The following is a 15,099-nucleotide window of genomic DNA, read 5'->3' as shown; positions in this document are numbered from 1 at the left end:
GCGGCGCCCTGAATATAGATCGGGGCAGAAAATAAAGAATAAAAAATAGGTAATGTGGGGGGCATAGGGGCATTTGGGGATGACTAGGGGGTCGATTGGATGTAGTTGAGGCGGGAGGGGGGTTAAAAAAAAAACGGAATTCGGCATGACAGTGCCGCTTTAAACCCTTCTGGTGTTATGGGTAGCTCATAAAGTCTTTTTTTTTTTAATTAGAGAACCTAAGCAATGTAAAATACGTGGAAAATAAAATTTAACTTATCGGTTACCTTTTCTGAGGATTCACCTGAGGATTTTTTAGAAGAAATAAGTTTAAGTCGAATCAAATTCAGGTTGTGTAAAAAAAAAAATAAAAAAAAATATCTGGCTGACTAAATAAAAAAATAATTGATGAGAAAAAGAGATGAAAGAATGCCCAATTTGTTAGGTATATTAAAATCTGCTGAATATTGTTTTAGGGCCAAGAGCTTACCATCCGTCAGATTGCTCTTCTTGGCTTCCGAGACTCTGTCCTGTTAAAAGTGGGTCTGGATAAGACGTTGTCGAACAACAATTCTCCGATACCACCATCCTTTCTTCAAATGCTGCTCGTCCTTCAGGTACAATGGCGTGTGTATTTGGAGACTATAACCGTTTGTACAACTCCTTCCATAAATGTTTAACTCAAAGGTGCCACTTCCTGTTTATGTATATGTTGTCATGTATATGGGAACCAATGTAAAGGGCTTCTCTTTAGATAATGAAGGAATACCCGGTTGAAATTCAAGTTTACTACAAGCTTCAGCCTCGGAGAGGTTGATAATGTAGAGTACAATGAACTTCTGAACATGCCGCCTGGAACAGAGCAGAAGACTTCAGTTGTCACATTTTGTTCTGTTACAGGATGTTCATGAACCTTCTGGTCCAAGTGAAGGTTATCTAAAGCTGGAGGAACTCGTGAAAATGGTTGTATCGCCTTACTTGGCAGCATACGGAGACAGGACCTACAGCAATGGTGGTGGCTCCTGTTTTCTTGGTAAGGCCATGCTTATATGGTATCACTGATTGGCTACTTTGCAGATTTGTTTGAGCACACCAGTTTGGTGGTTAAAGTCCGTGAGAGGGTGGACAAGTATCAATAAAAATTCTGTTTCCAAGGCAGCTAGGTCCAGCATTTAACCCACTCTTGAATATACGTATGCAAAAAGAAGCCAGTAAGACTAGACTACTGTATAATATGTTGTGACAGTCACTATTCTGCATTTGTCCCTCTAATGTTATTTTCCATCCTGAAATTATGGATATTATCTTTTGAAACACAATTATTTTTAATTTCTTTTAAATGTGTTAACTGTTTCTTTAACGGTTATCTCCCCTCCCTCCCCGACCTTCCATGTTTTCCCCTCATTTAAATTGTCTGTTAGGGTCTTATCAATGTATGATTGTGTGAAGCCATTTGCGGCAGCCATTTTGTAGTGTGTACATATGTTAGAGATTTAAACATCTCAATGTATAAATTACATTTCAATAGCTCTCTGAAAGAGATCTCTGCTTTTTGTCTGAAACATCTCCTTTACAGTTTCCTTTTTAAGAAAAAAAAAAAGCAGCTCTATCACCCTATATTTACCTTGCCGTTTTTAAGGTTTCACAGTCTATCTTCCCTTCTTGAAACAAGAAATAGTTTGTGTTGTTTTAGAAAGTTCCGTCACTAATAACTGTATTTCATTTGGTGATCCCTTATTCCACTCTTATCTTGACACCTGTTATTTCTCATATTGCTCACGTCCTTTGCTTACCCACGTAACTGACCTTGGTAGACAATCAAAATTGCCTTTTGGATCTATTATTTGAAGTTCAAAACCTGAAAACCTAAAAGCAAGATATCACACACTTTATAAATCATTGATTCTTAAAGGCGAGTTCAGGGGATCAATAACAGCATCTGAAGCATGTAATCTAGGAGTACTTGAAGGAGAAGTGTCCTTACTTTTAGGGTAAAAAATGTCTTTCTTACCAATTTAAATTAAAATCTGAAATCCCAAACATGTCCGTCTGTGGACAAAAGATTGGATGCCACGGAAATTGTGTAGTCTCTATAAAGTCAGAAGCATGGGTACAGTGAAAGATATGGTTAACAGTCCTAATCCATCTCTAAATAAAAAAATAAATAAAAGACCAGTCTAACATCATCTAGGAAAGCAGTATGGAACATTCTGGTCACAACCGTTGAGAATGTGTCTCTAGACTTTACCAATAATAGTGTAGAACAAACCCTGTTTTTGCTTGAAAGTGTGTGGAGGTGTACACACCATGTATTTTCTAATGTGGCTTACTCAGTCGCATTTATTTTGAACATTTTCATATTATTTTCTTTTTGCACCTTTTCCGTGTCTTTATCCCCTTGCATTAGGGTAAGAACTGCTCTATTACCTATTTAAATGAAAATCTGAAACCCCAAACATGTCCGTCTGTGGACAAAAGCTGGAGAAACAGATTTCACGAAGTTCAAACCACTTTTGAATACTGGCACCCATTTGAATTGGAGCCATAGCCCCCTCTGGCTAAATAGGCACATTATATTAAACATTGTGGTATTAATTAGTAACAAATAATAGCTGTGCTCGCTTTTGTCGTAGATTCCAGAGTTGAAATAGGACAAGGGGCACAGAAAAGGTGTGTGGGAAAAAGACAGGAGGTCAGGGAGGGAATCTTAATGTGTGCTCAGCTGTTCGTTCAATGTCACAGTTGAATTCATGTCGGACCTTCAGGGCATCTAAGCTAGAATTTCTCAAATAGTTTCTTTAACCACTTAAGGACCAGTGACAACCTATGCCGTCCCCACAGTCTTGTTAAAGACTCTACATCACGGCAAGTTCTGGGTAATTTCTGTCAGCAATGCTAAGGAACAAGCGCAAACCAGAATACCGAGTGCACCTAAGTGCTACTGTTTTAATGAAGAACACCAAAAAAAACAATCGCTTACGGGAGACAACCCTTTCTCAACGGATAGTGCCTGGTTTGGCATGTTCTATTTTTTTTTTGGCTATTAGATGTTTTTTTACCACTATAAGAGAACTGTAGAGGTTTTGAACTAGCTACACAGAAGTGAATTTTTTTTCCAGCTTTATTTACTGTATTATCTGATGCCTATATTTTTATTTGTTTTAGCTATTCTAGGGAGCTCTAATGCCAGACCAGTAGAACGTTCCATGGACATTCCCCATCATAGTATGATCCCCCTGGTGTAGATAATTATAGACCACTTGTTTACTAGAATGTGACCTAGGCAGCTTGGAATGCTGTTCCGGGATGCCTAATGTGAGTTCTGTGCAAAAGAATTTGATTATTCACTTGCAATCAGCGCTGTGAGCTCACCTGCAATGTGAAGCCCTTGGACTGCATGTGTGGGACTCGCAAACCCACAGTCTGCTTGAAGTGCTTAAATAATCCCTCCCTCCAACAGTGCCAGCCCTCTCCCAAAATAATAATTATTCCATCCCTCCCTTCGTTCCAACACTGTGTGTTCTTTAATAATTTAAAATGTATTAAACAGTATTTGTATTATTAGATTTTTAGAGGCAATATTACATAATTACAGAAATATATATATATATTATATCAATGTGTAATCATTCAAACTCTGCCCACACATAATTGCCTACAATTTCCAAACAGGCAGATCCAATCTAGTACCCGGTGTCTTTTGCTTTCGGTTGGTACGTGCTAGAGTTGAAATCATGAGCATCGTTTTTTATTTTCGATGCATCAGTTGACTTTTGATAAAAGGGTCTTCAGGGCATCTTGCTCAATTTGTGAAATAGCTTCTCCAATAGAAGGAGTCTCACAAATATCACTGATTACACTCAAAGAGGTTAGAGAATTTATAAAATCTACGAGGTTAGAACTCCATATATACTTGAAATCTTTTATGAAAGACTTGAAAGCTTTTATAGGACTTTTATACAAAGTACTTAGTAAGATGAGGAGATAATTGGGGTTGAGACAAAAAGTAGCTAAGAAGAAATTGACGTTTTATATTGTAGAATATAAACACCATCAAAATATCAGTTGGGTTGTAAACAAGGGAGAAGATCAATAGAAGTTAGCTAATTACAGGCACATGAGAAACATGCCCTATAAAGTAATTTGGAAGAACAATGGGTATAGACAATGCAGGTTAATTGATGCCTAACAGACAATAAAGTAGTAGTTAAATTATTTCATCTTGACTTCTCTGCATACATAGGAGGAAAATTGACCTTGTTGGGGTAATTCCCAAAATGGATTCTCCGGAAGAGATAGTCTAAGGGACACAATGTGTGCTTAATCATCTCCAGTGTATTTACATATTTCCTGTTTCTTTTCCTTGTTTCATTACCAAGTGTGTCTTTCAATAAATGTTACATATATTCAATACAGGGTTTGTGCTTGTCCATTTCAGAAGATATTGTCTTAACTACTTCATCTACATGGAATGTCCTGCCATTTCCTTAGAGCCTTTTGTGTTCTTCAAAATTATCTAGTCATTATTTTTTTTTGTCTTTTTTTTCCTCACTACATGTCATAATCACTCACAGGTATTGCGAGGCGGACCATGTGCTTTGATGAGACCGGGTCTCCTGGAATCTCTTTTCCGATAGTTGGACATGTCGCCTACAGGCTAAATGCTGAGTTCGAAAGTTCATTCTATCAGAAACCCAGTGTTTATCCAAGCACAGTGTCAGAACAAGTCTGAACTAATCACATTTCTTGCATATCTCCCCGTCGGGTCCAATGTTCAGACAAAGTCCTGCTCGTAAGGTGGCAAAGGTTGACTTGCTGCTATTCTTTCAACCAGACAAACCCACTTTTTTAAAGCATTTTTATTTTTTGTAAAAACCTGAGCAAACAAAATGTTGGAGACAATGAATATGTCTTAGGATTGCTTTAGCCAAATTCTCATGATTCCTCAATATAGTTCTAAACTTTGATGTCTGCGTTCTATGTGAATTACAAGAGAAAATGAGCTCTATGGTATCCTAATTGTCTCATAATCTTTCCTTGATCAACCATTCAGCCCTCATATAAAATGATATGGTCTACCTATTCCACAATTTGTCTTATGTATAGCTACAGCTTTCCAGCATGGGGGACTCTCTGGCTGTATCTCCGACCCATATAATCTTGTTTCACTTAATGTGGCAACATTTGAAGACCCCTTCAGTAGGAACTCAATTCCAGGATGGTTAAAAAGGGGAATACTTTGTTCTACTGTCCATTCCTGCTGCTTTTTGAGTTATAAATGATCAAAACTGTATTCCAAACACCATAGTGTGCGCTGCCCTCCTCTTTCCCTGTCAAATAAAGGGTTTAAAAAAAAAAAACTAAATTTTTTACACTTATCCTATTCCAGCACCATTTCCTCAGTGCCAAGTCGCACTCCTCTTCCGACATAGTCAACCCATTGGCATGTGCGATGTGCATTTGCAGCAAGTGCTGCGTGTGCATTAGGCATTCCCCATTCCCTATAGGGATTTTCTGTGACGCCCAGCATCAATTCATGGAATCCAACTCTGTGAAACTTCAGGAAGTACCGCTAGTGGCTGTCTGAAAAAACAGCCACTAGAGGCAGTCTTAACCCTACATTGCATTTTCTGTAAACCTTCAATGTTTTACATTGCAGGGCTAAGTGGGACACACACACTGTGCCCAGACCACTTCAATGAGCTGAATTGGTCTGGGTGCCTATAATGTCCCTTTAAGTCCTCCATTCTTACTATGGCTTTGCTTCTTCACCATGACACCCAACTCTTCCAGCGCAGGCTGGTGTTGCATGAAGGACCTTATACCCCACTCCGTTCTTATACCCCATATCCCAGCCCTCTTAACAACTGGCTCCTTCTGCCATATACATTTGTATCCAGATTAGCTTAATCAGTAAGCACAATGTACCGTATTGTTCACTGGCCTTTGATTGTCTAGGTTGTAAGGGCAATATATATCAATAAAGTCCTGTATAATAGCCTTTGGACTTCTGTGGCTAGATGAATTCAGGGAAACCAGTGATCCCTTTGTACAGCGCTGGCGCTATATAAATAATAAAATAATAATAATAATAATAACAGTAATAATCATGGTGAACGTATGTTTTCTGGATAATAAAAGGAAATTTAGTAACAAAGCACGGCTTGTACAAACATTTTCAGGTTTGGGTCCTGGAGTGGAGAGGACACCCCAGGTTTTCAGAAATATATTTTGCATGTTGCTAACTTGCCCTTATTCAGAACATCAGCACTGTGAAGCATTGAAAAGGAAATTGGCAGTTTAGTGAAAAAATCCTCGAGTTCGTTGTTTAAAATATCTATGAAAGAAATGTTTGGGATATTTTCTTCCAGTGTTTCTTAAGTGCTGACCCATGCTTTTGCCATGTGATAGAACCAGTTTGTTGTATTTACCAGGCCCATGGAAGCAGAATGTTTAAAGTTCAGCTTCCCAATTTCTTTCATTTTTTTTTAATACAAAATAATAGAACACAAAATAACACAATCTAAATATGAAATATCAAAGAGAATGCCGTTTCATGGTGCGCTAGTTCTGATTGGTGATGACTTTCTTTATTATATTTGGCACGAGTCTGCAGTCTCAAGTATGTTTTTTAAAATGTGCAATCATAAATCTGTTTCCAAGCTGTGCAGATAATGTTTACTGAGAATGATCATAGGATTGTCAGTGTGATTATTTGACCGATTTCAGAAACTTAACTTTTAAGTGTTTGTTTTTGAGAAATTGTTTAGTTTTTTTTGTTTATGCTGTGAAGCCCTACATATTTCTTTCTTACCCGTTCTGCTTTATCTTGTTTTTTACTAGAACATCGATTCACCAGATGTCACGCCAGATCGGAACCTATGCCTTACTCATCTTCCCACCCTACCACCTCACTTGCTGCTGAGCGCTCCTTGTCCCCACTCACGGAACACGAAGGGGAGACTTACCTGGAGAAATGTGGCAGCATCCGTCGACACACTGTGGCCAATGCCCACACAGACATTCAACTTCTAGCCATGGCCTCCATCATGCATCCAGCAAGGTCGGATGAGTCTGAAATTGGGGAACAATGTCTCCTACTGCAGCCTGGCTTCAACTCACGACAGTGTAACAGTGAACCGAACATTGCAGACGACCCTGGAGATATGCTGCCCGATTCCCTACAGGAGAACACAGAACAGGATTCCATGTCTTCTAGCTGACGGAACAACTAGGGAGACTATCTGGACACAACCTTGAGCTTTTACTTGTAGGCAGGATCACAGATGCCCTCAAAATACACTTTGGCACATGTAATACCTCCGTATTATATTCCATCCTCCAAAGTAAACTCCATTAGGAAGATGGCAAAGGTTGGCTAGTGAGAGGGCAAATGCAGATTTGGCTATGGCTCATAGTTACCCTTACCATGTGCTTCCCACACAAAAAAAGGTTCTAGGTAACGAACTGAAATGATTTATGAGAAGTATGGACCCTCCTTGAAGGTTCTGGATTTGAGTCATCTTCTTCTCTACAACAGTGACAGAACATGCATTGTGGTTACGTGATGAAATAAGGACTCCATTTACGAAAAAAGACAGTTCTTATGTGTTCTTTTCACACTAAAAACTTTGATGGACTTTTTGGTTTTATTCACTGTGGGTAAGAATGTTTGTTCATCTCAGAGAATATTTAGACATGCAAGTCTATGGGAGAAAACACAACTGGGTTCTTTGTGACTTTGGACCCTAAAGAGTTCTATACCATGCTAAATAGGTGCCTCCTATGGTTTTTGTAACTTGACGCAACTCACCAGCAATTCGAATTTAGCTAGATTTTTTTTTTAATGTTGGGCTTCATAGATGAGTCAAAATATTTTATGACATTTCGAGACTAGTGGTTTTTCAAAGTAATAATTGGTTGGTCTGCATTGCAAAAAAATAGGAATACTGTTAAAATGTGGTACAGTTAAACTAATAAAAAAGGGCAATGCATGCTTCACGAGGGGTTGTTTATGAACTGCTATAATAATTCCAGACATGAAGATCATTTGTACAGAAATCTTGAAAATGACTGTTTTACAGCAGATAAGTGCTGTAGGACCTGCTGTTGTTAAAAGTGATTTGGGGTGAAAAGGAACATTAAGCCATATTGAATGAATGAATAAAGAATGTATTTATTTTAAGAGTGCTGACAGTGAATGTGATTGATTTTTTTTTTTTTAAATAAAAGTACTTTTTCTAAGAAACAGTCAACTAAATACAAGAGTTCTTTACAAAAGCTGATTTGATTAGGATATCGCTTATTAAAGGGGTACTATAGTGAAAGGAATACAAAGCTGTTATACGGGCGATATAGCTCCCTCTGTCACCCCCTTCCTGGTGAATAAAGAGTTAAAAACCCTTCATTTACTTACCTGATACCTCAAAAGACAACCCGCAACGAGCAGCGCTAATGCGTATGCTCAGCGTATGCCGCGTGCGCATTAGACCTCTCCATAGCAAAGCATTGAATCAGTGCTTTCCTATGGGGAAACAGCTGACACTGGATGTCCTCATGCAGAGCATTCGGATCCAGGAAGTGCTTCCAGTGGCTAACTGATAGACAGCCACTGGAGGCAGACCTAGTGCTCTAATGTAAACATTGCAGTTTTTCTTCAATAGTACCCAGACCACGTCAATAAGCTAAAGTGGTCTGGGTGCCTATAATGTCCCTTTAAATAAGTTTGTTGTACAGACTAAGCAAAGGTTGTAGAAAACCTACCACTAAACACTTACTGAAAGTTGATCTATAATGTTTCTGTTTCTAGTATAGTAAAATTATTTTTGGAATTGTCTGGGTTTTCATTCCTACTTCTTGAAAAAGTGTGTCCTGCTTGTAAAGTTGTTTCTAACGTAAAGTATTGGCTGATTTGTTCCGTGTTAATATTGTCTAGTCTGAACACATTTTAAGACATAAAGCGACACTTTTAGAAAAAATAAACCTTACAGAATGCATATTTCATGGAAATTCTAACGTAATCAAATTCTTAAAAGGCAAATAGGGACTTCTTTGGCTTATGTAGAAGACGATATTTGTCAAAATGTGGCCAAAGGCCACCCTCCTTCTGCCACTAGCTGCCAGCTTCGTTTGATTGGTGCAGTAATACCCCGGGCATCTCAATGCACATGCGCGAGAAAGTCTTTTAAAATACTCCCATTTTTCTCAGTGTCATAGTTAGAATAAAAGATGTTGTGGCATGCAATAGAACATTTTTGTTTCAGTATCCTGCAGGTTCACCAGTAGGCACCGGTGGCAGAGCATCTGGAAGCGTATTTGCCAGGGGCTGAAGATGGAACAAGAAGGACCCAGTGCTTCAGGTACATTTATCGCTTTCCACTTTCCTCCTGAGAATTACTACACTGACTAACCATTGTAAAAAGACAGAGCTTAGAACAATGATTGACAGAGCTTAGAACAATGATTGACAGGAAGCTAAGAAGAAGGTTGCAAGATTATCGGATATGAATTTCTACATCTAACTTTAAATTATTTTTTCTAATTTGTTTTAAAATACATATTTTTTTTATATGTTGGCAATAAGTAAACAGAATGCAGAAAATGCTTTGAAGAGACAGATCTCCTTTAAGTGCTTCTCGTTTACTTTCAGGTGTGCTTTATTGTTCAAAATGATCTTACTGGGTTAAAAGGCTTGGAGCCGGTCGTAGTGTTTTCTAAACTTCAGATAGTGCTTTTATGTTGTTCAGGGTTGGTTCGGAGCCTCTCCTTGGATTTGCGGATTCAGCCCTGTTTGATATAGCTAGACGTTAATTGCCATTTTTTTATTTCAATGTAATTGTGTCTGGAAAAATCCAAAGAATTATTCTACAGATCACCGCACAATCCTTGTTTATATATATATATATATATATATATATATATATATATATAAATAAAAAAGCATTTCTTTTGATCTATAAAAGAAAAAGCAAACCCTTAATTTATGCCGTTTCTTTAATACCAACTCATACATTCACTTTTATGAGAGCATTCACATGTCTCTGTTCAAACAACCTGTTCCAGATAATAGTAATTGGAATTCTGGGAAGTGCAATGCAAATGAGGACACAATGTATCGGCTCATCTGTTTTTTCAGCAGGTCTTAGATCGTCAAACGGTAGACTTTTAATACTGTTTGTATGTAGCTGTACGAAACCTTCCGATGGCGTTTTAAAGGGATGCTCCAAGAACACGTTTTGTAATAGTAGTGAACAAATAAATAAATATATATATATATATATATATATATTTTTTCTTTTTCAAGGTAAGTACACTATGCATTTTAAATAAATGCATTTTTGGAAACAGGCTCTGCTAGTTCATGAGTTAAATATAATTAATTCTTTGACTTCTGTGAACCATTCAGTTGTATTATTTTCTAGGCATACGTCCTACTCTTGATACAGTTAGAATTTCAGACACTATATTTATGATATAAAAAGCAGAGAAAGAAATGCTTTGAACTTCCTGCATTAGCCAGTGGTTCAGCTTACATATGGCTCCATTTTTAGCAATGAACGCATTCTTGGCACGGGATTTTATTTTCGAAAACACTATGGTGTGGAGATTTGCATGCCATTCGTCCACGCTGTGAGCATGTGCCTTGCAAACCCTTAGAATGTGAGCTCATTTGATCAGGGACCATACCACCTTCTGTTCCTGTACGTCCTACTTGTGTTGTTTGTTAGTATACTTATTGAATAGTGCTGCAGAATATGTAGGCGCTTTATTTGTGCTGTGACCTGACATGGGTTTCAAGAATACCAAATTCATTCGGGACGTGTGCTCGAATGTCCCTTTTAAAAAAATCACCTGGAATTCAGCAGCATTTAAACATGTTTGAAGTCTATCCTGGCGCTCACATGACGAGTTTCTTTATGTACCCAATTTTATCAAGTTGATGCACACAACCAGACGTGAAAAGTGCCAAAGACCTTTTTAGAAGGCACAGCTTAATGATTTTGTTTTATTTAAAAGATATTAATTACTAAAACTTTTTTGTTTGTTTTAAATAAAGTACAGCGCATCGTATTCGTACATGTATTTTTGGTCCAACAACTGCGATTGCAAAACAAACAAAGCCTTGTTTCTGCTGACTAGTATTTGGCAGGGAAAGGAACGTTTTTTGACAAGATTGAAATTGACAGCCACACAGAATGCCAGGCTGGCACAAGGGATGGATTACCCTAGGGGGTGCAGAGACATGCAGAACAACTCCTGTCATTCCAGGACTCTACTTGCTACTTAGTTCCCACTGCAATCTAGAGACGTTTTAATTGAAACATGTGTTGTTTTTGTTTGTTTTCAGCTGTTTGTCATTGCAAATATTTATAAATTTACAAAAATTGGCAGTTAGTTTTTATTCTGTGAAACCAAATTGCTGTTTATATGCAGAATATTCTGTGTGTTTAAAGGGACGCTATAGTCACCAGAACAACTACAGCTTATTGGATTTGTTCTGGTGAGCAGAATCATTACCTTCAGGCTTTTTGCTGTAAACACTGTCTTTTCATAGAAAGTGCAGTGTTTACATTACAGCCTAGTGATACCTTCACTGGCCGCTCCTCAGATGGCTGTTAGAGATCCTTCCTGGGTTATGGCTGCCTAAAATGCATCCAAACATTCTGTATTTCCTCCCTCTGCATGCAGACACTGAACTTTCCTCGTAGAGATTCATTGATTCAATTAATCTCTATGAGGAGATGCTGATTGGCCAGGGCTGTGTTTGAATCGTGCTGGCTCTGCCCCTGATCTGCCTCTTTGTCAGTCTCAGTCAATCCTATGGGGAAGCAATGTGATTGGATCAGGCTACCATTTCTGATGATGTCAGCAGACTGCTTGTTTTTCTGAGTCTAACAGCATGCAGAGTTACAGCTTCAGGCTTGAATACATTAGGATTTTTACTAGATTTATGGAGGCATGAGGGGCCCAGGGGGGCTAGATGGTGGTTCTAACACTATAGGGTCAGGAATACATGTTTGTGTTCCTGACCCTATAGTGATCCTTTAAAGCAGTGTTCCCCAACCCCCGGGCCGCGGACCGGTACCGGTCCGTGGATCAAACGGTACCGGGCCGCCCAGGGGTGTGGGGTGTGCGAGCCTGCCGGCTAATGCAGGGCTGGCATTGCCCAAGTGCCAGCCCTGCAATGTGCCTGCGGACCGGAGGGGAGATCAGAGATCTCCCTCCCCAGTCTGCAGGCACTGTGCTGACAGCCGGCAGGGGAGTGAGAGAGGACCCGGGAGCTCTTACCTGCAGCTCCTCCGGGTCCTCCTCTCGCGAGATTTGGAGCGTTGCCGCGGTAACCACGGCAACGCTCCAAATCTCGCGAGAGTGAACTCTAGCCCTGTAACTGGGCTAGAGTTCACCTCACCACCACCGGACCACCAGGGAATCCCCACCGGACCACCAGGGACTAAGAAATGTCCCCCCTCCTCCCAGTAAAGGTAAGAAGGGAGGGGGGACATGAATATCTTAATTTTAATTAAATAAATTTTAAAAAAGCCTCCTTACCCCCCATACACACACTGCCCCATAAACACACTACACACACTGCCCCCACACACACACACTACACACATTGCCCCATAAACACACTACACACACTGCCCCACAAACACTGCCCCATACACACATTGCCCCACAAACACTGCCCCCATGCACACACTGCCCCACAAACACTGCCCCCATGCACACACTACACACACTGCCCCTATGCACACACTACACACACTGCCCCACAAACACTACACACATTGCCCCACAAACACTGCCCCATACACACTACACACATTGCCCCACAAACACTGCCCCCATGCACACACTGCCCCACAAACACTGCCCCCATGCACACACTGCCCCACAAACACTGCCCCATGCACACACTACACACACTGCCCCACAAACACTGCCCCCATGCACACACTACACACACTGCCCTACACACACTGCCCCATACACACACTACACACATTGCCCCACAAACACTGCCCCATACACACTACACACATTGCCCCATACACACACTACACACACTGCCCCACAAACACTGCCCCCATACACACACTGCCCCATACACACACTACACACATTGCCCCATACACACACACTACAAACACTGCCCCACAAACATTGCCCCCATACACACACTGCACACACTGCCCCACAAACATTTCCCCCATACACACACTACACACACTGCCCCACAAACACTGCCCCCCCCACACACACTGCAACTCTCACACACACTGCCACCCTCACATACACACTGCACCGCTCACACACACATACACACAATTTTGAGTCTATGTCTTTATGTGACTGTGTTTGTGATTTTCTGACTATGTATGTGTCTGCGTGTTTTTTTTAATATATGTGACTGTTTGGTTTTTTTTTGTCTTATTAAATCAAAACAAGCGGGCCACGGAAAAATTATCAAATGTTTACCGGTCCGCGGCGATAAAAAGGTTGGGGAGCACTGCTTTAAAGGACCACTATAGGCACCCAGACCACTTGAGCTTAAAGGGACACTCCAGGCACCCAGACCACTTCTGCCCATTGGAGTGGTCTGGGTGCCAACTCCCACTACTCCTAACCCTGCAAGTGTAATTATTGCAGTTTTTTATAAACTGCAATAATTACCTTGCAGGGTTAACTCCACCTCTAGTGGCTGTCTACTAGACAGCCACTAGAGGTCACTTCCTGATTTCTAGCAAAGATTTTCTTTGCTAGAGCGTCGCTGGACGTCCTCACGCTGTGTGAGGACCTCCAGCGTCGCTCATTTCCCCATAGGAAAGCATTAAAAATGCTTTCCTATGGGGAGCGCTAATGCGCATGCGCCATGCATGCGCATTAGGTCTCCTCGGCCGGTGGGCGGGATCAGTCTCGCCCACCGGAATCAGAGGGAAGAGTGGCACGGAGGAGGAGGAGACCGTGACGAGGGACATCGCCGCTGCACAGGTAAGTGACTGAAGCGGTTTTCACCCCTTCAGTAACTGGGGATTGGGGGGTGGGAGGGAGAGGGTACCTCCAGTGCCAGGAAAACAGATTGTTTTCCTGGCACTGGAGTTTCCCTTTAATGAAGTGGTCTGGGTGCCTGGTCCAGCTAGGGTTAACCCTTTTTTATATAAACATAGCAGTTGTTTATATGAGGGTTAATCCAGCCTCTAGTGGCTGTCTCATTGACAGCCGCTAGAGGGCTTGCGTGCTTTCACTGTGAAAATCAGTGAGAAGACGCCAGCGTCCATAGGAAAGCATTGCCGCGCATGCGCATTCAGCCGAAGAGCTCCCCACCCGGCGCTGGAGAAAGAGGCAAGTTTAACCCCTTCCTCCCCCTAGAGCCCGGCAGGAAGGGGACCCTGACGGTGGGGGCACCCTCAGGGCACTTTAGTGGTCCTTTAAGGTAACACTGATACGTTATATCTATTGATGTTAAGACCCAATAATGTTTCAGGTATGTATTCACTAAACAGCAAATTATGAGAAGAAAGTGACTATTTGCGGATTTGGAGTTTTAAAATCATTAAATTCAATGTTTGGTGAATAAACTTTGAACGCATACAGAGTTATGCACTAATATGTTATTTAAAATGAATTCAAACTGAATTTCAAAATATTCGGCCAGGAAACTCAAACTGGAAAAAATATGCAGTTCGCCTAATTTGATCTAAAATTAAAAAAATATTTGGAATTTCAGACACACACAAGGTAATTCCCTAAACATTTATTTATCTGGATAAAAGTGGACGAATTCCGACTTGAATGGCAATTCTCATTTACTAAACCCAAATTCGGTAAGAATTCGTCCAACTAACGTGCATCCGCAACAATGGCCAGGATACATTTGATGTCTGAATTAAAGCAGTCCTTTGTGCATCTTAACCTTATAGAATTAGAATGCCCATCCCATTTTTTTGGCCACGGATAGGGATAAGGGGTGGATGGTGAGCAGTTCACCCCCATTATTTAATTTAAAGTCCCCCACTAGATGCCTACAGGTGGGTGCAATGGGAGGAATATGTCCCCACTGCTATTCTACAGGTCCCATTCCCATGGGATGGGTTCACTCTAGCAACTGTCCAGTCA

At 40.6% G+C, this 15,099-nt stretch overlaps 2 protein-coding genes across 2 annotated transcripts in view; both read left to right on the top strand.

Moving 5' to 3' along the window:
• The window catches only part of PRR5L (proline rich 5 like), a 46,989-nt gene extending 38,821 nt beyond the window's left edge, over positions 1-8,168 (top strand). The window contains exons 7-9 of the mRNA XM_063438031.1: positions 456-596; positions 880-1,012; positions 6,823-8,168. Of these exons, the coding sequence (XP_063294101.1) occupies positions 456-596; positions 880-1,012; positions 6,823-7,202 (654 nt within the window). The 3' untranslated portion in view covers positions 7,203-8,168. The remainder of the gene's footprint in view (positions 1-455; positions 597-879; positions 1,013-6,822) is intronic.
• IFTAP (intraflagellar transport associated protein) overlaps positions 1-15,099 on the top strand; it is a 526,063-nt gene that overhangs the window by 329,176 nt on the left and 181,788 nt on the right. The window lies entirely within an intron of this gene.

Source organism: Pelobates fuscus, chromosome 12, assembly GCF_036172605.1.
Source record: "Pelobates fuscus isolate aPelFus1 chromosome 12, aPelFus1.pri, whole genome shotgun sequence".
Lineage (NCBI taxonomy): Eukaryota > Metazoa > Chordata > Amphibia > Anura > Pelobatidae > Pelobates > Pelobates fuscus.
The sequence above is the reverse complement of the archived record's forward strand: the minus strand, read 5'-3'. Positions and strand labels throughout refer to the sequence as shown.